A 21,712-nucleotide genomic window follows, 5' to 3' on the forward strand; every position below is an offset into this window, starting at 1 on the left:
CCATCACCGGAGATTTTTAAGAAGAGACTGGACAGTCACTTTTGTCAAATGGTATAGGATATCCTGTTTGAGCAGGGGGCTGGACTAGAAGACCTCCAAGATCCCTTCCAGCTCTATTCTATTCTAAAAAAGATGGGTGGATTTCAACTCCCAGAATTCCCTCGGTTGGCTGGGGAATTCTGGGAATTGAACGCCAAGCCATTTGGAAGCTGACAAGGTTGAAAACCAATAATGTAGGTATTTAAATCATAGATATGATGACTTATCTCACAAAAGTTGTACATCTAAAGTCCTTCTTAATTGTGAAGCCAGACATTTTTTGTTTCAATTTCACTTTTGCATTTTAGAAAATGCTCTTGGTCGTCTTTGCATGGACCCATCCGTTTGATTAGGCCACAGATCTTCTCATCAAAGTTCAGCACAACAATCAGTCACACAGAATTATGGGTGTTTTCTCCCTAAATCCTACAGTTGCTGAGACATAGGATGACACACTAAGCAAATAATCTTTACTATCTGAATGACACATATTTTATTCTGTGGGATATGACCAGTTTTATGGATGAATACTGCTTCCTTGTGGCGATTGTTAGTATTTTACCCTGGCATTCTGACTTGAACACTTAGAGAAAATTAATCTTGTTTCTTTGCAGATTTAGGACTGATCTTTATAAGCTAGAATGCCTAATTTATTTATCTTTTTATTTATATCCCACCTTTATTATTTTTAAAATAAGGATCCATCCCAGCCCAAGGAAGGCAGTTTTGTTTTCCTTGAAATATATTTTTCTGACTTTATTTTTAAATGGTAATATTTTTATTGAACTTTAAAAATACAAAGATAGCAAAATAATGCAAACTAAGAAAATGTTTTTTTTTTAAAAAGGAACAAAGAATAAAGGGGGTGAAGGGAGAAAAATCTGTAAAAGAAAATATGTATTCCTTGATTTTTCTGGCTTTCTGATGCAGCTCATTTAATAAAAATGTTAATCAGAACTGACTGACTTCATAGACGGTAGAAAATACATTCTTTGTTTCTTTTGCTGTTTTGATATTAGTTTTTTAATTGTGTGATTATAGAAATTTTTAAGACAGCGGCACTATCACTTCTGCTGATTTTGACGCTATCATTTCTTTATATATCTCTTTTCTATTTTCCTTTGCCTCTGGATTTTTTTTCTTTTTATATTTTTCCTGCTTTGTATTGTTTCCTTACTTTTGCATTTGTAAACTTTAATGTCAAGGATTATTTCTGAAAGAGAAAGACCTTTTAAATATAACAGTCTTGTAAATGCTTGATAATATAGAGACCAATCTGGTAGTCCAAACCCTCTATTTTCTTTAGATTCTTGTGGCTTTTTCAATGATATTCTCCCTTTTTTCCCTTGCCAAATAAGTTTCAGCATCAATTTGTTCAGATCATCAAAGAATTTCAATTTCTATAGGTACAGTTTGGAACAGGAAGAGCAGTTTTGATAGGATATTCGTTTTTATTGTAGCAATCCTTCCTGACATTGAGTTTCCATTTTTCTAAATCTAATTTTATTTGCTTGAGTAGCTTCATATAATTGTCTTCTTTTAGCATTGCACACCTTGCTGTTAAGTATATTCCCAGGTATTTAACTTTCTTGACTATTTCAAAATCCACTTTTTCTACCAGATACACAACCCTGTGTAAGGTTTTTAACTATAACTAGGTTTTTTTCCCCTCTATTTATTTTCAGTCCTACTACCTCTCCAAACTCCTCTCTCTCTTTTAACAATTTCGGAATTGTCTCTAGTGGTTCTTCAACAATCAATACCAAATCGTCTGCAAATGCTTGTAGTTTATATCTTTTCTCTTTTATCTCCATTCCCTTGATTTCTACATTTTGCATTTTTTTTTCTTTTTATATTTTTCTTGCTTTTTATTGTTTCCTTAATTTTGCGTTTGTAAACTTTAATGGCAAGGATTACTTTGAAAAAAGAAAGACAAAATAGAGGCCAAATTTTAATGTGCTGCTTTTATTTTTGTTGCAAAGCGTTGTCAGATTGTGTGTTTAAATCATAATTTTTTCTGCTCCGGGACAGGCGCCTCCATCTCCGGATTCTGATTCGGCTGCTGACTCAGCGGTAGAAGATCAGCACGGCCGCATCCACAATGGTTTGTGAAGTGCTCCATCCACGGTGAGTCCCGTAGCCGTCCCAGTCAAAGGCGGCAAAATCACCACATTGACGGGGGTTTCCTTCCGTGAAAAAGCCCCCTCCTCCAATGCAGTGCTAAGGGAGGAAGAAAGGGAGTTAAGCATCTTGTCTATTTCCTGACAGCGACAAAAATTAATCAGTGCCTCCAGAAGTCTCCAAAAACTGAAGGTTTTCCGGACGAGACTGGACAGCCATTTGTCTGAAACGGTATAGATTCTCCTGCTCGAGCAGTGGGTTGGACTAGAGGACCTCCGAGGTCCCTTCCAACCCGAGAATTCTATGTTCTATGTTCTGAAATGCCACAGTATGCTGTGTGCATGGATGACAGGGTGCAAAACTCTCTCTCTCTCTCTCTCTCTCTCTCACACACACACACACACAAATCCAGCTTCCTAGGAATTCGGAATTCTAGGAATGAAAAGCACAGCTCAAAAGGATGTATGTAAGTCCCTGGTTTACATGTGTGTCAAACAGTGTGTCAAGAGTGAAAAACGTGGCAGCTATGTGCCTTTTTGTTTCATCTTGCCTTTAGAGTAAGGTGGGTGGTGGGGAGGTGTTGATTACGAATGGGTTAGTTAGAGAAACGAAACTTCTCCAGTTCCAGTGAAGCTGGTGAGGGGAGTCTGGAAGCTTTTCAAGGACATTTTAGCAGGTGTGAAGAAGAAGGCAGATGGTTCCCATAAGAAAGAAAAAGAAAACTTGTTTACGTGAGCTAAGTGGAAGTCTGGGGGGTTCGGCTGGGAAAATCATTGTTAAATATTATGTTCTGATGCCTTGGAATTGCAGAGTGAGTTTTACTTCGCCATTACCATGCCATGTATTCAAGAAACAGTAAGGTTTTCAGAAATGAAATTATCCTGGACTTCTATTTGGATACTCAAGCAGGATGTGTTTTTCGGGAAGGCTGGGATATACTCACATGTTCTGAGTTGCACTTGGTGAGTTTAATGCCAGAGCAGAGAGCCAATGCTGCCCTTTCATTATTAAACACCCGGAACTGAACGAAGCCAGGGACAAATTCAGCTGAGAAACAGAAGAGAGATATTAAATGTGGTTGGGAGGATCGTAATTATTTTCACAATCTTGGTTGATGACAGTTGACAATCTGGGACTTCAACTCCCAGCATTCCCCACAGCATGTTGGTGAGCTGGAGTCCACCCATCTTCAAGCAAGTAGGCTGGGGAATTCTGGGGGTTGAAGTCCACCCACCTAAAAGTGGCCACGTTTGCATAATACTATATGGAACTCTTCCCATTCCTATTGCTTTTTCCTAGCAGCTGGATTTTGGGGGGCTACAAAATGTCCCCCCAAGATAAGAAAATACGTCGTTAGCCCAACCTGCTCGATCTGCTTTCTAAACCATCTCAACTGGGGCACCAATTTTGGAAAGGAGCTCCTTCCTTTACCTTCCTCCTGGATTTTAGCTTCAAAAGAGGATGTCCCAGCCTAGGAGCCACAGGTGGTTCAACTTCCCTGTATTGTGGGGGAGCCCTCTAACTGAGGCAAGGATGCTTACTCCGTCCATGGGGAGAGTACAATTCTGAAGTCTTCTGGGCATCACCAACATCATAAACAATAGGGATAGCTGTGCCATTATCATGTGGACAACTACCACCATCATATTTCACCGGGTATCTCTGGAAAACAAATCACAGCTGGATTATTTCCATGTATGACCAGTCCATTAGCAAAGCAGGCAGAAGATGAAGACATTTTATGGTGTCCTTTTCAACCTGGCTGTAAGACTCTGAGATGAACCGAGGTGCAGTCATCAAAACTGAGCTTAATTCATGGTGACTTCTTAGACTACGACGACCAAGTGAAGGTCCAGCTAGAGGTTTTCTGAATGTCAAGATGGAGATAGTCAGCTTTGATCCTCTTTTGAGATGTCCTAGTTCTAAGACACAGTTCTGGGATTCTGATGGTCTCTCAACCAACCACCAAAGCCTAAAGTTGCTATGAATTCAATCATTCATTCATTCAATCAATCAATCAACCAACCAACCAGCCAATGCATATTTAGCATTTTAGGATCAGCCAGATCAGGTCCAAGAGACGGATGTATTTGGTGAGTCAACAGGCAGAAAAGTCAGGTTGGTTGGGCTCACCTCATAGAGCCGGAGAAGGTTACCCCCTAGGTCAGACAAGAAGCGTGTCTCGGTGTGGTATCTCAAGAAGGAAACGCCCTGCCATTTCTTCATCGGGGTGTTGTTGGGAACATGCCATATGGCGATATCTTGGGCTCTAAGAGCGTAGTAGCCTGGGTTCTGGAAAAGAGGAGAGACCGTGGATGACACTGGAGGGAGCTTCAAGAGTCCCTTTCTAAGACCCTTTGAGGAACTCTGAAGGCTGAGACTCTGTAGAAAGATACATTAGATATAGATATCTAGATATAGATGTAGATATGAGACAACACCTGGAGAAGGACTGTCACCTGTCCCCTTCATCTGCTTTTCTTCATGGACGTAAAGATTACGGGTGAGAGGGTTGACTTTAGCAACACTCCAGAGGGGTGACCTTTTCCCCTCCCCCATTGACTAGAAGGACCTCTTGAAGAAGGAGCAAAAATACTGGGCTGCCACAGATAAGTGTGGGTGTGTGTGGGGTTTCCAGCTGTTCTCCAAAGCACCTGAGGGCAGGACAAGAAGCAACCGATGGGACCTGATCAAGGAGAGAAGCAACCTAGAACTAAGGAGAAATTTACTGACAGTGAGAACAATTAACCAGTGGAACTGCTTACCACCAGAAGTTGTGGGTGCTTCATCACTGGAGGTGTCCAAGAAGAGAATGTCTGGAATGGCATAGGATCTGCTGCTTGAGCAGGGGTTGGACTAGAAGTCCACAGCCATGTGTGCCCTACAGAATCATGTTGGGTTCAACACGAGTCAGGACATTCTGTGCCCAAACTGGCCTCTCCGGTCATACTTTGGACATAGCACATTTAGGTTCAAAGGGACCACAGATGTTGAGGTCTACATCAATGACCCTGGATGGACAACATCTGCTGTTTTTTGCACCAAGTATTAGACACTATTCCCAACGCTGCCTATTGCTACCATCTCTTTGAGACTGAGTTTGGCCTGTGGCTAAAAAAGTTTGCTTTGCTTTCCTCTCCCCTGAAATAAGTTCCGCCTACCTTGTAGTCATCGCTCGTGGCTGCTATGGCGGATCCAAAGGTGTTGTTGTTGGCCCAGTTTCCATCTCCGTAGGGGTAGTTGGGATTGTTGCCTTGCTGGCTGGACCAGCGATTGCCAACGGTGCATTTCCCAAAGATGTTGTTCTCATGGATACTGGCCACCAGCGTCCAGCCGCCTCCATTGGTGGACATGTCGCAGAAGGTCTGGTAGATCTCACCATCTTCACTTGTCAGGTTATACAGTCTATCTGCCACACAGCAGATATAGATACAGAAATGTATATATAGATATATATATACATTTGTGCTCAATGGTTGATATTTCAAAATGCCCTCCTCCTCCTCCTCCTCCTCCACCTCCTCCTCCTCCTCCTCCTCCTCCTCCTCCTCCTCCTCCTCCTCCTCCTCCTCCTCCTCTCTGCAACCCCCCTTCCCTTCTAGCACTGAGGATCTTACCTGGTTGGATAATGAAACGTCTGGGGGCTGAAAAGAAGCTCAGAGAGCACCAAGAACCTCACAGTCTTCTTCCTCGCCCCTCCTCATCCTCTTCTTCTTCCATCCTCCTGCCTTCCTCCTTTTCCTCTCCTCCTCCTCTTCCTCTCCTTCCTTCTCTTCCTCTCCTTCCTCTCCCCTTTTTCATTTGTCCTCTTCCTCCTTCTTTCTTCTTCCTTGTCCTCCTTTCTTCCTTTTCCCCTCTTTTCCTTCTCTCCTTCCCTCCTCCTCCTCCTTTTTTCCTCCTTCTCTCCTTCCATCCCCCTCTTCCTCCTCCTCCTTTCTTCTTCCTCCTCTTTCCTCTCCTCCCCCTCCCTCCCCTCCATTTGTCCTCCTCCTCTTCCCTTCTTTCCTCCTCCTCTCCTTCCCTCCTCCTTTCTTCCTCTTCCTCCTCCTCCACTTGTCCTCCTCTTTCTTTCTTCCTCCTCCTCTCCTCCTCCATTTGACCTCCTCCTCCTCCTCTGTCTGCTTTTCATTTCCACAAACATTTCATAATAACCAATTTACATAAGTGGTAGAGGATAAGGTCACTTTTGAACTATAAGGTAAAAAGAGCTGTAATGATTCCGAACTATATAACCCAGATCTATACGTATTAGGTTCATAGAAATTAACTATGGTTGGCCAGGGAATTCTGGGAGTTGAAGTTCACTTATCTTCAAGCTGCCCAAGTTTAGAAACGCTGTTAGATCCTCACTGTTGGCATGAAAAATGGGGCTGAAAGATTGCCGACCTCTGGAATTTAGAAAAAAAAAATGTCCTTGTCAGACTGCGGTGCTATCTCAAAATTAAATGAATTTCCAAACTGCCAATCTTTAAGGAAATCTTTCTTTAATTTTGCTCAGCCACCGGATCATGACTCCGCACGGAGAAGACTGACCTTTTTTTTTTTTTATATATATATTTTAATTTTTTTTTAAATTTGATTTATATGCCGCCCTTCTCCGGAGACTCAGGGCAGCTTACAGTGCGTTAAGCAATAGCCTTCATACTTTTGTATATTTATACAAAGTCAGCTTATTGCCCCCACAAACTGGGTCCTCATTTAACCTACCTTAGAAAGGATGGAAGGCTGAGTCAACCTTGAGCCTTGGAGAGATTCGAACCAGCAGTAAATTGCAGGCAGCTGTGTTAATAACAGGGTGCTTTAAACCACTGTAGTACCAAGGCTCTTTTGCCTCCCAATCCCTCCCTTTCCGATCCCCAAATCTCTGCTTCTCATTGGCTGTCTTCCAAGTCATTCTTCAGACTTCTTTTCCTTGTCATTTCCCAGGAATGTGCCCCCTCCCCTCATTTCCACGACAACCGGGCTTCAAAGGGATTTAGCAGGCAAAAGTTTCAGAGTTTATCTTTCGCTCTCCTCTGCTCTCTCTCTATGCCAGCGTTGCAACGCTGACAGTCCTCTGGATTTGAGCAGAACTTTGTCTGAATAAAGCAGGAGCCTCCAAAGTTGGTAACTTTAAGACTTGTGGACTTCAACTCCCAGAATTCATGGCTGGCCTGGGAATTCTGGAAGTTGGAGTCCATAAGTCTTAAAGTTGCCATGTTTGGAGAGCCCTGTAATAAAGGATCAGGATGAGGATCAGAACTGCTGGAAAGGACCTTGGAGGCCTTCTAGTCCAACTTCCTTCTCCAGCAGGAGAACCTATACCCGTGATGGCGAACCTATGGCACGCGTGTCACAGGTGGCATGTGGAGCCATATTGCTGGGCACGTGAGCGTTGTCCTACCTCAGCTCCAGTACGCATGTGCGTGCTGGCCAGCTGATTTTTGGGCCTTCTGGGCCCACCAGAAGTTGGCAAACGGACTGTTTCCGGCCTCCAGAGGGCCTCCGGTGGGGTTGGGAAGGCTGTTTTTGCCCTCCCCAGGCGCCTAGAAAGCCTCTGGAGCCTGGAGAGGGCAAAAAACAGGCCTACTGTGTCATCACATGCCAAAAGTGGGGGGAGCATGGGGGAGATCGCATGCACATGTGTGGGGGGGCAGGGCACATAGAATTATGAGTGTGGGCACGCATGTGCATGATTACCCTGCATTCCCTCAGCTTTTGGCACGTGATGGCAAAAAGGTTAGCCATCACTGACCTATACCATTTCAGACAGGTGGCTGTCCAGTCACTTCTTAAAAGCCTCCAGCGATAGAGCCCCCACAGCTTCTGGTGGCAAGCAGTTCCACTGGATAGTTGTTCTCACTGTTAGGAAGTTTCTCCTCAGTTCCAGGTTGCTGCTCTCTTTGATTATTTTCCAACCATTGTTTCTTGTCCTGCTTTCTGGTGCTTTTGGTAAATAATTTGACCCTCTCCTCTCTGTGGCAGCCCCTCAAATATTGGAAGATGCTATCCTGTCTCCCCTGGTCCTTCACTAGAGATGAACGGTTCCTGCAACCGTTCACCATCTGTTTTAGTCTCCAGGCCTTTGATCCTCTTAGTTGCTCTTCTCTGCGCTCTTTTCAGAGTCACAAAATCTTTTTTATATTGTGGTGACCAAAATTGGATGCAGGATTCTAGGTGTGGCCTTACCTAAGGCTTTATAAAGCGGTATTAATACTGTCCTGGTCAATACAGATTGACCACAGCAAGGATATCCATTGTGGGTTTGTGTGTGTGTCATAAAGTCAAAACGGCAACCACGACCGTGAAGTCGAAGCCCCCTCCTCTCTTTTCCATGCCTCCCAATGCCCATTAAATCAAGGTTGGCCTCCAATCCTCTATTTGTGGTCAACATTTTGACTTTTTTGCCGCTCTCTTGCAAACTCTGTTGCACTGGGGTGGAAACCGGAGGGAGGGAGAGACACCCATTTATCGCAAAGGAGTTTATGATGGACCGAAATTACCGTATTTTTCGGAGTATAAGATGCACCTTTTTACCCCTCAAAAGGGGGTGAAAATTTAGGTGCGTCTTATACACCGAATGTAGCCCTGCCCACCCACTGGCCCCCATCCTTTGGCTTGTGCCTCGCAGCACTTACCTCCTTGCAAGCAAACAGCAAGAAAAACCAGCCCCTTTCAGGTTAATTAGCACAAGTTGATTAGATCGGCCTCCCGACTCTCAGCTGATTTGCTCTCAGCTGTTTTGTGCAGGGCTCTGCTGCCTGCTGCAAAGAGTGCTGGAGCAGATTTTTTCCCCCTAGCTATGCTGAAAAAACGAAACTGAAAGTAGGGTCTTTGCTGCAACGTGACAAAATGAGGCAGAGAGAGATTTCTTTTTCTTTTTCCTCACCAAAAAAGGTAGGTGCAAACAATGGGAAATTTAGGGAAAAATAGGAGAGTTCAAGATTTTAAAACACAAAAGAAAAAAGCTCTATTTAACTAGGGAATTGTAATAATTGAGATACTATTAATTGTATATTGTGTTGAAAGCAGAAATGGTTAAGTTGTGGTTCTGAGGAATATATGGGGGAAATTATTTGGTTTATTATTATTGGTAAATATAATTAATTGATTTGTAAGAAATTGGATTGCATGGAAATAATTGGAATATTCATGTTCATATTAATTAATATACAAAAAAGATAGTTATAACTAATTGATTTATATAAAAATATTGAATTTGTATTAAACAATTGTAATATTACATAATTAACCAATGTGAGGATGGATATAAAAATAGATGACAATGGGAAAGGGTATAATATAGAATAGAAGGGAAAAATTGGATTTGATTAAGATTAGAGATGAGGATGAAGGGTAATATTGGTTTTTTTTAAAAAAAAATAGATGAGGAATAAATATGGCAAAAAGGAAATATAGAAATTGTAAATTTAATTGAAATGACTAAACACTGTTTAAATTTGTGAACCAGCCAAATACTCTGTTCAAAGAAAATACATTGCATGTTTGTAGGTGTGTTTGTCTAAAAAATATTAAAAAAACTTTAAAAAAAAACAACAACCAAAAAAGGTAGGTGCACCTTATACTCCGGTGCGTCTTATACTCTGAAAAATACGGTACCCAGAAACGGAGAGATTTGATGGGGATGAAGCGGCCTCTTTGCTCACCTGAAGCCTTTGCACAAGAATTCTTGATTTCTTTGCAACTCCCGTACTGCTTCTGAAGACAGTCCTCGTCTGTGGTGCCCCAGCAGCCGAAGGCTGTCGAGACAACATGCAATAAAGTGTAAACTCAACGAAAAAGCTAGAAGGATGTTTGTTGTACCCATTGCTGCCCATTGGTCCCTGGGCATTATTTCTATTTGATTTGCTTATTTTTAAAATTGATTGGCTGCCCATCTTACCACCAATATTAAAAAGATAAAACGGTAGAAAAGAATGAATGAGCTGGACGGGACCTTGGAGGTCTTCTAGTCCAACCCCTGGCTCAAGAAGGAAACCCTATACTATTTCAGACGAGTGGCTGTCCAGTCTCCTCTTAAAAACCTCCAGTGATGGAGCATCCACAACTTCTGGTGGCAAGCTGTTCCACTGGTTAATTGTCCTCACTGTTAGGAAGTTTGTCCTTAATTCCAGGCTGCTTCTCTCCTTGGTTAGTTTCCATTAATAGTCCTTGACTTACAACTAGCCTGGAGCCCAACATTTCTGTTGCTAAGTGAGACGGTGGTGGTGAGTTTTGACCCATTTTATGGCCTTTCTTGCCACAGTTGCTAAGTGAATCATGACAGAAGTTAAGCTAGTAACATGGTTGTTAAATGAATCTGGCTCCCCCACTTGTCAGATGACCCCGGGACACTGCAACTGTCATAAGCACATGCCAGTTGCAAAGCCTCTGAATTTTGATCATGTGACCATGGGGATGCTATAAAGGTCGTAAGTGTGAAAAACGGTCGTAACATCACTTCGAACAGTCACTAAAAAACTGTTGTAAGTCAAGGCATGCTTTGAACATTTGGGGAGAACCAAACTATTAATTTTTAGAATTAAATACAGATAGTCCTAGCTGCATTTAAGGGTACTATCCTGTGATTTTCTTTATATTTATCTTTTAACGGCTGAATGGTTTTTAAGATTTTATTTGTTTAACTTTCAGCTGTCTCCTTGTGTACCACCCAAAGTCCCATTTGTGAGATTGGCAGCCGTAGATAGATAAATAAATTTGGGATTTTTTCTGACGCATTTCTCCTAATCCTTCTGTCTCCGTTTGTCCTTTTCCTGAAAATATTTTGTGCCAGCTGTTTTACCCAGGGAGATGTTTCCTGGTAGGGCATGAGGGCGTCTCACGTTTCCCAGCTTTCCAAAGATTAGGCGTGCTGAAACGTTGTGACATGTGTTGGGGATTGTAAAGATAGTTTGTTTCAGGGGTGAAATGCTCTTGGTTCGGACCGGATCACCTGATCCGGTAGCGATGGAGGCGGGTGGTTCGGAGAACCGGTAGCAAAAATCCCTCCCCCCCCAATGCTGAGCCGCACAATCATCAGAGGCTTTTTTCTTACTTTTAAAAGCATTTTTTCTACAACCTCTTCAGCCGAAAAAAATGCTTTTTTAAAAAAAGCCTCTGATGATCGCGCGGCTCAGCTGGGATCGTCAAAGCTGAGTTGCCTGATCGGCAGAGGCTTTTTTTTCTTTTAAATGCCTCTGACGATCCCAGCTTAGTTGCCTGATCGTCAGAGGCGTTTAAAAGAAAAAAAGCCTCTGCCAATCAGGCAACTCAGCTGGGATCGTCAGAGGCTTTTAAAAGCATTTTTTTAACAACCTTTGTAGAAAAAATGGTTTTAAAAGTTAAAAAAAAATTGGCCACGCCCACCCAGTCACATTACCCCCCCCCACCAAGCCACGCCCACAGAACTGGTAGTAACAAATTTTAGATTTCACCGCGGTTTGATTATTTTCATATAATTTAGATGTGCTTGGTAAGTAACTACGTAAATATCATAACTTTTCAGGCCAGCAGTTCCCCAGATCCATCAAAGAAGAACCTTGTTCCCTCTGCAGTGAGCCTGATGGAAGATATATTTTTTTTAGCATTTCCCTCCAGAGAAAGGCTCAGAAACAGGGAAACCTGCTCAAGGGATGGCAGGTAATCGGGTGTTTTTCAGGAAGAAGGAGAATTGTAAGCCGCCCTGAGTCTCCGGAGAAGGGCGGCATATAAATCAAATTAAAAAAAAAAAAAAAAGAAAGGCAGTGAGAACCTTGGTAGTACAGTGGTCTAAAGCACCCTGTTATTAAGACCAGCTGCCTGCAATTACTGCAGGTTCGAATCTCTCCAAAAGTATGAAGCCTATTGCTTAACGCATTGTAAGCCGCCCTGAGTTTCTGGAGAAGGGCGGCATATAAATAAAACAAAAAACAAAAAACGAAGATAATAACTAAAAACAAGAGCCTTGATAGTACAGTGGTCTAATGCACCCTGTTATTAAGACCAGCTGCCTGCAATTACTGCAGGTTCGAATCTCTCCAAGGCTCAAGGTTGACTCAGCCTTCCATCCTTTCTAAGGTAGGTGAAATGAGGACCCGGTTTGTGGGGGCAATAAGCTGACTTTGTATAAATATATAAAAGGATGAAGGCTATTGCTGAGCACATTGTAAGCTGCCCTGAGTCTCCGGAGAAGGGCGGCATATAAATCAAATTAAAAAAAAAAAAAGAAGCTTGAAACCCTTTGGAGGAGATTCTGCAAAAGTTAATACTGGTCATCCCTGGAGGTTTTAAGAGGAGGCTGGAGAGTCACTCGGCTGAAATGGTATCGGTCAGATCTCCTGCTTGAGCAGGGGGCTGGACTAGAAGACCTCCAAGGTCCCTTCCAGCTTCTATTCTATTCTATTCTATTCTATTCTATTCTATTCTATTCTATTCTATTCTATTCTTTATGTTTATATACATTCTATTCTATTCTATTCTATTCTATTCTATTCTATTCTATTCTATTCTATCCTATCCTATCCTATCCTATCCTATCCTATCCTATCCTATCCTATCCTATCCCATTCCTTTATTCTATATTCTATATTTATTTATTTATTTATTTATTTATTTATTTTATTTATTTATTAAATTTATATACCGCCCTATTCCTAAGGGACTCAGGGCGGTGAACAGCGAACGATAAAAATACATGTAATACAAACGTTAATAATAAAAAACCAATTAAAATATACTAAACATTCTGGTCCTAGATAATTCAAGACATCCCAGTTTAAAATAAAATCAAAAAGCAATATAAAGGGAAAGTTAGGCCAGGCCGGCCTGCTGAAACAGGAATGTTTTGAGGGCACGGCGGAAAGTGCGCAGATCCGGAATCTTCTGTATCTCTGGGGGGAGCTCGTTCCAGATGGTGGGTGCCCCCACAGAAAAGGCTCTCCCCCTGGGGGCCGCCAGTCGACATTGTTTGGCTGACGGCACCCTGAGAAGCCCCTCTCTATGGGAGCGTACTGGGCGGTGAGAGGCTATTGGTGGCAGAAGGTGGTCTCGTAAGTACCCCGGTCCTAAGCCATGGAGCGCTCTAAAGATGGTAACTAAGACCTTGAAGCGCACCCGGAAGACCACAGGGAGCCAGTGCAGCTCGCGCAGGAGGGGAGCCACATGGGAGCGCCATGCTGCTCCCATAACTACCCGCGCGGCCGCATTCTGGACCAGCTGGAGCCTCCGGGTGCTCTTCAAGGGGAGCCCCATGTAGAGAGCATTACAGTAGTCCAGGCGTGAAGTGACGAGGGCATGAGTGACCGTTTTTAACGAGTCCCGATCCAGAGTCACAGAATCAAACTCTTCCCAGATAATATTCTCAAGACTTGCCTCCATCCTCCCTCCCGAATCTACCCAGTCAGAGTCCAAATTTTCCCGAATCTGAGCGATTTTGTCATACAAATATTGTACAAAGTCCTCGGCTCTACCCTCCAAGGGGTCCTTCCACGCTTCCTGGTGGAGCAGGGAGCGGGTCACCCTAAACAGGGCGGCCGGGCGATTATCTGATGACGCAATAAGAGCGGAAAAATAGTTACACTTTGCCGCTTTTATTGCCACCAGGTAGGTCTTAATATGAGACCTTACCAGTGTTCGGTCAGATTCAGAACGGCTGGCCCTCCAACTGCTCTCCAATACAATATTCCATATTCTATATTCTATATACTGTTCTGTTCTGTTCTGTTCTGTTCTGTTCTGTTCTGTTCTGTTCTGTTCTGTTCTGTTTTGCTCTGCTCTGCTCTGCTCTGCTCTATTCCATTCCATTCTATTCCACTACTAATACTATAATATTCTGATCCATATTCTCCTTATCCTGGCCAGTGACACTACGGAATTCACACTTTCTGTGCTGAATTTGCCCTGCGATATAACCCAATGTTGAGTATTGATGAAAACAGTTCTTTTAATTATGTATTATTGTTTTCATATTGATGAAAGAATTTCTAGAAAGTGTGAAGAAACACAAAGATGATTAGGGGACTGGAGCAGTGGTGAAATCCAATTTTTTTTTACTACTGGTACTGTGGGCATGGCTTGGTGTGTGTGTGGTGTGGCTTGGTGGGCATGGCAGGGGAAGGATACTGCAAAATCTCCATTCCCACCCCACTCCAGTGAAAGGATACTGCAAAATCTCCATTCCCTCCCCACTCCTGGAGGAAGGATATTGCAAAATCCCCATTCCCTCCCCACATCTGGGGGAAGGATATTGCAAAATACCCAGAGGTGGTATTTGTCGGTTCTCCGAAGTACTCCAAATTTCTGCTACCGGTTCTCCAGAACTGATCAGAACCTGCTGGATTTCATCCCTGGCTAAAATGTATGATGAACGGTTGCAGGAATTGGGTATGTCTAGTTTAATGAAAAGAAGGACGAGGGGATCTGAGGCATGCCCGCGCAGCACTAAAAAAGGAACATTTTGAAGCCTTCTGAGTCTGCAAAAGTAAATAGAACAGTGAGGGGATGCGATCTGCTGTGCCACACGATTTACATTAGCTAGAAAGCAGGAAATCCGACGATTATGGCTAATATAAATTGCTGATCATCGCCCAGCTGATTGTCGGAAATACTGGTTTGCCCAAATCGGTAGCATTTTTTACTACCAAACCGCTCTGAACCGGTAGCATTTCACCCCTGGTGGAAACTAACCAAGGAGAGAAGCAACCTTCAAGGAGAGAAGCCACTTTCCCACAAATCCACCGGTTACTCACTCACCTGCAGGTTGTGCTTTTGCAAAGGCAGCCCAGGCCAGCAACAGAAGAGCCAATGACTTCATTGTGAAGGAGCCTCTAGAAAAAAATGTGAATTAATCTGTGAATTAAAAGCAGAGATGGGGCCCTTTAAGAGTCTGTGCAAAGGTGCAATTGCCCAAGAAGATGCTACTGGCACTGTTTGATTGTAACAGTTAAGCACACTTTGTGTCTAATCCACCTTCTTGCCAATTTCCAGGCATTATTTTTTGCCCATTGTTTTTCCAATTCTGCCACAAGTGACAAGACCCAGCAGTAATTGTTTTTAAATCATTTTTTTTTAAATTTGATTTATATGCCGCCCTTCTCCGGAGACTCAGGGTGGCTTACAATGCGTTAAGCAATAGCCTTCATACTTTTGTATATTTATACAAAGTCAGCTTATTACCCCCACAATCCGGGTCCTCATTTTACCTACCTTAGAAAGGATGGAAGGCTGAGTCAACCTTGAGCCTGGTGAGATTTGAACTTGCAGTAATTGCAGGTAGCAGATGTAAGTGGATGTTAATTAGTCTGCTGAGCCACCAGAGCTCCAGAGTTTTAAGCTGTGAAATCCATCTTTCAGATTTGAAGGGGGATTGGGCGTGAATGATTTTGCCGCAGGAGTTCTGAGAAAAATATTAAATCACTTCTGGCAAATTACCAAAAGTTTTCTTTGATTTGGCAGACAAAATTACATTTGATACCTACTTTCCTGAAGAACAGGTTTTTTTAAAAAATTTTTTTATGAATAAACAGGATTTAAATCTCAAAGTACTTGGCTACTCAGCCTTTTAAGGTAGATTTACTTCCCAAGGTATTTTTGGATCATAATCCTGTGAGGTTGGCTTATAAAAGGAAACCGTATTCTTTTAGACGGACAGTTAAAGCAATCAACCCATGGAACAGAAGCTGCCTTCGGAAGTTGTGGGAGCTTCATCCCTGGAAGCTTTCAAGAAGAGACTGGACTGCCATCTGTCAGAAATGGTGTAGGTTCTCCTGCTTGGGCAGGAGGTTGGACTAGATGACCTCCCAGGTCCCTTCCAACTCTGTTAATCTGTTGGATCAGGAGTCTCCAAACTTGGCAACCTTAAGACTTGTCCATGCTAGCTGGGGAATTCTGGGAGTTGAAGTCCCCAAGTCTTAAAGTTGCCAAGTTTGAAGACTGCTGTTTTAGATGGAGACTTTGGGAAATGTTGCCACAAAAAGAAGCAACAGCAGAGGATTTTAAAAGGCAATGAAAAGATTTTATAGATGGCATTTAGATCCTAAAAAATTATCATGTATGTACTCGAATTTGCAAGCTAAATGTTGGAGATGTGAATGTGATGATGCAACTTATTATCATATATGGTGGACTTGTAAGAAAATCAAGACATTTTGGATAAAAATTTGGTGGGTGATGCAGAACATTCTGAAAAAAAGGTTGAAATTTACTCCTCGATTGTTTTTACTGGGTATAACGATGGATTGTACAGTATTAGAGACTAAATTGATTTTGAACTTAATATCAGCAGCAAGGCTGTTGGTAGCGCAATACTGGAAGAAGGACTTTTTGCCTACTATTGAAGAGTGGATACTGAAGGTAACGAATTTAGCAGAAATGGCGAAAATCTCAGCGTATTTGAAGGACTATACACAAGAAAGATATGTATCGGAATGGAGAAGATGGATTGATTATATTCAAAATAAGTATCAGACAAGAAAATATCAAATAGCTTATGAATGAACGTTAAGTATTAGAAGTATTATGTTATCTATAGTGGAGTTAAGGTTTCAGGGGGGGATTTAGTAGTCTGAGGATAGATAGGTTAATTTAGCTTATGATTGTTAATTGAAATACCCTGTATTTTGCTCTGGGAAGTCTGGGGGGGAGGGGAGGGAAAGGGTGGGGGGATATTGGGGGGGGGGAATTCTTTTTTTTGTAAAACTTTTCAATAAAAAAAAAAGGCAATGAAAAGATTTTTGGGGGGACATTATTTAGGTAAGGCACTGAGTTAAGACTGGTTTGGGAAGCAAGTAAAGTCTTAAAGTAAACCCAGAATGTTATAGGGTCGTCTGAGCAGAGGGCTGGACTAGAAGATCCCCAGAGTCCCTTCCAATAAAAAAGAATTATTCTATGTGCTTTATTAGAGGTTAATTTTATATGACATACTAGTGAACTCTAAAAAGACTTATGAATGCTGGGCTTAAAGTGATCTTTGGCTCTTGGGTTGAGCATGTTGTGAGAATGCAGCCTACAACCCCCATTGAACAAATGTCTCAATTTTTCTACTACCGTAAATAAAAAAGACACACTTTAAGTATTGTGCATTGCAGAATCCACGCTAGTTCCTGGGTTTTCCATCTCCACCCCAACAATGGACCCCCATTCTCCTTTCTGGCAAATTTTGAACTTACCTGATGGATCTGGAACGTTTCTTTGATGCTTCTTTGATAAATCCCCTGAGCACAGGTTGGTCTTACCTGGATGGGGAAGATCGCTTCGGCTGAAGAAACAGGAAGCTCAAATCAGCCTGGTCTTCTTGCACGAATTTATTAAGCAGCTGGATTTTGAAATTCAACCTCCCATCAGGAAAAGGAAGGGAAAAGCAAGAAATCCTGAAATGAAGAGGGGCTGTTTGCAACAGAGTTGGGTTGGCCAATACAGAAGTCAACAAATAGGATAAACGGTGCCCTCTGAGCTTGGTGGTTTCCATGCAGATGTTGTATTACCTGATTATAACAGAATAACAGAGTTGGAAGGGACCTTGGAGACCTTCTAGTCCAACCCCCCACCCAAGCAGGAGACCCTACACCATTTCTGACAGAGGACAGTCCAGTCTCTTCTTGAAAGCCTCCAGTGATGAACCTTAATCACAACTTCTGAAGGCAACTTCTGCTCCATTGGTTGATTGTTCTCACTGTCAGGAAATTCCTCATTTCCAGGTTAAATCTCTCGTTGATCAGTTTCCATCCATTGTTCTTTGTCTGGCCTTCGGGTGCTTTGGAGAATAGCTTGACCTCTTCATCCTCTCTGTGACAGCCCCTCAAATATTGGAAGATGTTATCCTGTCTCCCCTGGTCCTTCTCTTCTCTTCACTAGATTAGCCAGGCCCAGTTCCTGGGCAACCGTTCATCGTATGTTTTAGCCTCCAGTCACCTCATCATCTTCTCTGCACTTTTTCTAGAGTCTCAATCTCTTTTTTATAGTGTGGTGACCAAAACTGGATGCAGGACTCTAGGTGTGGCCTTACTAAGGCTTTATAGAGTGGTATCAGTACTTCCCTTGATCTTGATTGTATCCCTCTGTTAATGCAGTTTAGGATTGCATTAGCTTTTTTGGCTGCCACTGCACAGGGCCGGCTCAATTATTGCTCTTAAACCTGGTTTCCCCCAGTCTGTATGTGTACTTTTGGTTTTTCTTGCCTAAGTGTAACACTTTGCTTTTCTCTCCATTGAATTTCATTTTGTTAGATAGGGCCCAGGGTTCCGGATCCATTAGGATCTTGAGCCCATCATCTAGGCGTATTGACTATTCCTGCCAGTTTAGCATCATCCGCAAATTTGGTGAGTTCCCCTTCTATTCCCTCATCTAAGTTGTTTATGAAGATATTAAAGAGTACTAGGCCTAAGATGGAATCTTGTGGTACCCAGCTGCTTACTTCCCTCTATGTAGACCAGTTACAAATCCATCTGGTGGTGAAGTTATCTGTCTCACTTTTTTCTAGCTTACCAAGAAGTAGATTGTGGTCTACTTTGTCGAATGCCTTTGCTGAAGTCTAAGTATATTATGTCCACAGTATTTCGCTGATCTACTAATTTAGTCACTATGTCAAAGAATGAAATAAGATTGCTTTAGTGTGATCTGTTTTTAACAAACCCCTGCTGACTGCTAGTGATTACTTTACTTGTTTCTAGATATTAGCAGATCTGTTTTTTAATTATTTTCCCAGTAACTTCCCGGCTATTGATGTTAGGCTGATTGGTCTGTAGTTTCCTGGTTTTTTTTCTTCTTTTTTGAAGATGGGAACCACATCAGCTCTTTTTCAGTCCTCTGGTAGTTCCCTGGTGCTCCAGGATTTTTGGAAGATGTGGTGCAGTGATTGTGAGATGGCATCTGCCATCTCCTTCAAAACTCTGGGATGTAATCCTTCAGGTCCTGGTGATTTATAGTTACCCAGATCAGACAGGTGTTCTCTTACCATTTTTTTTTTTTTGCTTATTTTAACTTTTGTTTCTAGTCTGTCTTTTATAGTTATGTTTTTGATGAAGTTGTTAGTTGCGAAGTCGTGTCCAATCCATTGCAACCCCATGGACAACATTTCTCCAGGCCTTCCTGTCCTCTACCATCCCCGGAGTCCATTTAAGCTCACACGAACTGTTTCAGTGACTCCATCCAGCCACCTCATTCTCTGCCGTCCCCTTCTTCTTCTTTTGCCCTCCATCATTCCCAACATTGCTCTTCTCCAGGGAGTCCTTCCTTTTCATTAGGTGGCCAAAGGATTTGAGTTTCCTCTTCAGGATCTGGCCTTCTAAAGAGCAGTCAGGGTTGATCTCCTCTAGGACTGACCGGTTGGATCGCCTTGCGGTCCAAGGGACTCGTAGGAGTCTTCTCCAGCACCAGAGTTCAAAGGCCTCCATTCTTTGGCGTTCAACCTTTCATATGGTCCAACTTTCACAGCCATACATTGCAACTGGGAAAACCATCGCCTTAACTATACACTCTTTTGTTGGCAGGGTGATATCTCTGCTTTTTAGTATCCTGTCTAGCTTTGCCATGGCTTTCCTCCCCAGGAGCAAGCGTCTTTTAATTTCTTGGCTGTAGTTCCCATTTATAGAGTTCAAAGACTACTCCATTTCTTCTGAGGGATTCTTGCCCGTAGTAGTATACCTGATGGTCATCTGAATTAAATTCTCCCATTCCTGTCCACTTCAGTTCGCTGGTTCCTAAGATGTCATGTTCAGTCTTGTCATCTCTAGTTTGACCACGTCCAGTTTGCCTAGATTCATGGATCTTACATTCCAGGTTCCTATGGAGAGTAGATCTTTACAGCATCGGACTTTCCTTTCACCACCAGGTGCATCCACAGCTGAGCGTCCTTTCGGCTTTGACCCAGTCGCTTCACTCTTTCTGGCGCTACTACTCCTAGCCCTCTGCTCTTCCCCAGTCGCATATTGGACACCTTCTGATCTGAGGAGCTCATCTTCTGGCATCATATCTTTTTTTCCTTTTGGTACTGTCCATGGGGCTTTCGTGGCAAAGATACTGGAGTAGGTTGCCATTTCCTTCTCCAGAAGATCACGTTTTGCCCTGAGCTCTCTGCTATGATCTGTCCATCTTGGGTGGCCCTGCACGGCATAGCTCTTAGCTTCATTGCGCTGCGCAAGCCCTTTCACCACGACAAGGCAGTGATCCATGAAGGGGTTGTTGGTTGGTTGGGCTATAGTTTCTTTTTGCGTGAAGACCGATGCAAAGAACGAGTTAAGCAGCTCTGCTTTCTCTCTGCTGCCTGTAACCTCCTTGCCGTCTTCTCTCTTTAGTGGACTGACTGTTCCCTTGATTTCTTTATTTATATGTTATATATAAATGGGATGGCAGGTAATTGGGTGTATTTCAGGAAGAAGGAGAAGAAAGGCAGTGACAAAAGCTTGAAGGCCTTTGGAGGAGGTTCTGCAAAAGTTATTTATATGTTGGAAGAAACTTTTTTATTATTATTATCTTTGACTTTTGTTGCAAGTCTTTGTTCATTCTGAGTTTTTTGCTTTCCTGACTTCGTCTTTGCAGATTCTGGCTGTCTGCTGATAGTTGTGTGTCCTTCTTTTCCATTTTTTGTACTTGTCGTTTTTGTCCTTCAGTTCAATTTTCTTTTTGTCTTTCAGTTTAGGTAACATCTTCAGTGCTAGAAGGAGGGGGTTGCAGTGAGGAGGAGGAGGAGGAGGAGGAGGACTGTAGGCTCCTGGTGCTCTCTGAGCTTGGTTCTTGCAGACACTTCCTGACCTAACTAGGTAACTAACATCATCAGTGCTAGAAGGGAGTTAGGTTTGTTCTCTGTTGATATATTAGTGACTTGCTGTGTTGCTGTTGGTGGGAGGGTTGTTTTTTCTTGGCACGTCCTTGATTAGGCTGCTGTTTATTGTTTTTCTGTTTGTCTGGTGTTAATCCCTGCTTATCTGGGTGTTGATTGCTAGGGAGGAGGTGTTTCAGTCTTTTTGTTTTCATCATCTCTTTTCTTTCTTTACTACATTTACATGCTACCCATCTTTTTTTTTCCAAAGTGACTCTGGCCATCTTGCAATCCAGTAAAATCATAAATGTAGAAACATTAACAGGACTCAGATAAAAAAAAAAGCCTATACACCAAGAGTACGAACAACTGATTCCTGAAATAGGATTTCTCCAGGCACATGAATGAATTCAAAGAAAAAGGAATCCTTTTCTATTTAGCTAACATAATACCATCAGGACCAAAAACCTACTATACAATTTTCCCCCCATCGGGCTCTGGAATAGAACCTTCAATGAGATGCATATTTTGAAGGGTGTGGAAATATTGTTTATCTCTAAGGTGACCAGACGTCCCGCTTTTGGCGGGACAGTCCCGCTTTTGAGCAATTTGTCCCGCGTCCCGCGGCGTTTTAAAAAAGTCCCGATTTTTCATTCTGCCTCCTGAATCCCCGCTGCTGGCTAGAGGGAAAAAACCTGTTTAAACTCTTGCCGCGGGGCTTCAAAGGGCCGCCCTAGGTTGATTAGCTCGGCTTCCCCCTCTCAGCTGATTTGCGCAGGGCTCTGCTCTTCCTAAATTGCTCCAGCAGTTTTTTTTTCCTCTTTGTGCAAACCAAGCTCAAAA

At 42.7% G+C, this 21,712-nt stretch overlaps 1 protein-coding gene across 1 annotated transcript; it reads right to left on the reverse strand.

The window, feature by feature from the left end:
• Positions 1-1,970: 1,970 nt before the first annotated feature.
• On the reverse strand, positions 1,971-17,434 carry LOC132710199 (intelectin-2-like). The gene is made up of 8 exons (XM_087880783.1): positions 17,349-17,434; positions 14,869-14,942; positions 9,807-9,899; positions 5,322-5,569; positions 4,294-4,452; positions 3,702-3,822; positions 3,104-3,207; positions 1,971-2,259 (listed from the first exon to the last, which is right to left on the reverse strand). The coding sequence occupies exons 2-8, from the start codon at positions 14,927-14,929 to the stop codon at positions 2,107-2,109; spliced, it is 939 nt and encodes a 312-aa protein (XP_087736909.1). The 5' UTR covers positions 14,930-14,942; positions 17,349-17,434; the 3' UTR covers positions 1,971-2,106.
• Between the last annotated feature and the right edge of the window lie 4,278 nt (positions 17,435-21,712).

This window comes from Pantherophis guttatus, chromosome 18 (genome assembly GCF_059756535.1).
Source record: "Pantherophis guttatus breed Tessera chromosome 18, ASM5975653v1, whole genome shotgun sequence".
NCBI lineage: Eukaryota > Metazoa > Chordata > Lepidosauria > Squamata > Colubridae > Pantherophis > Pantherophis guttatus.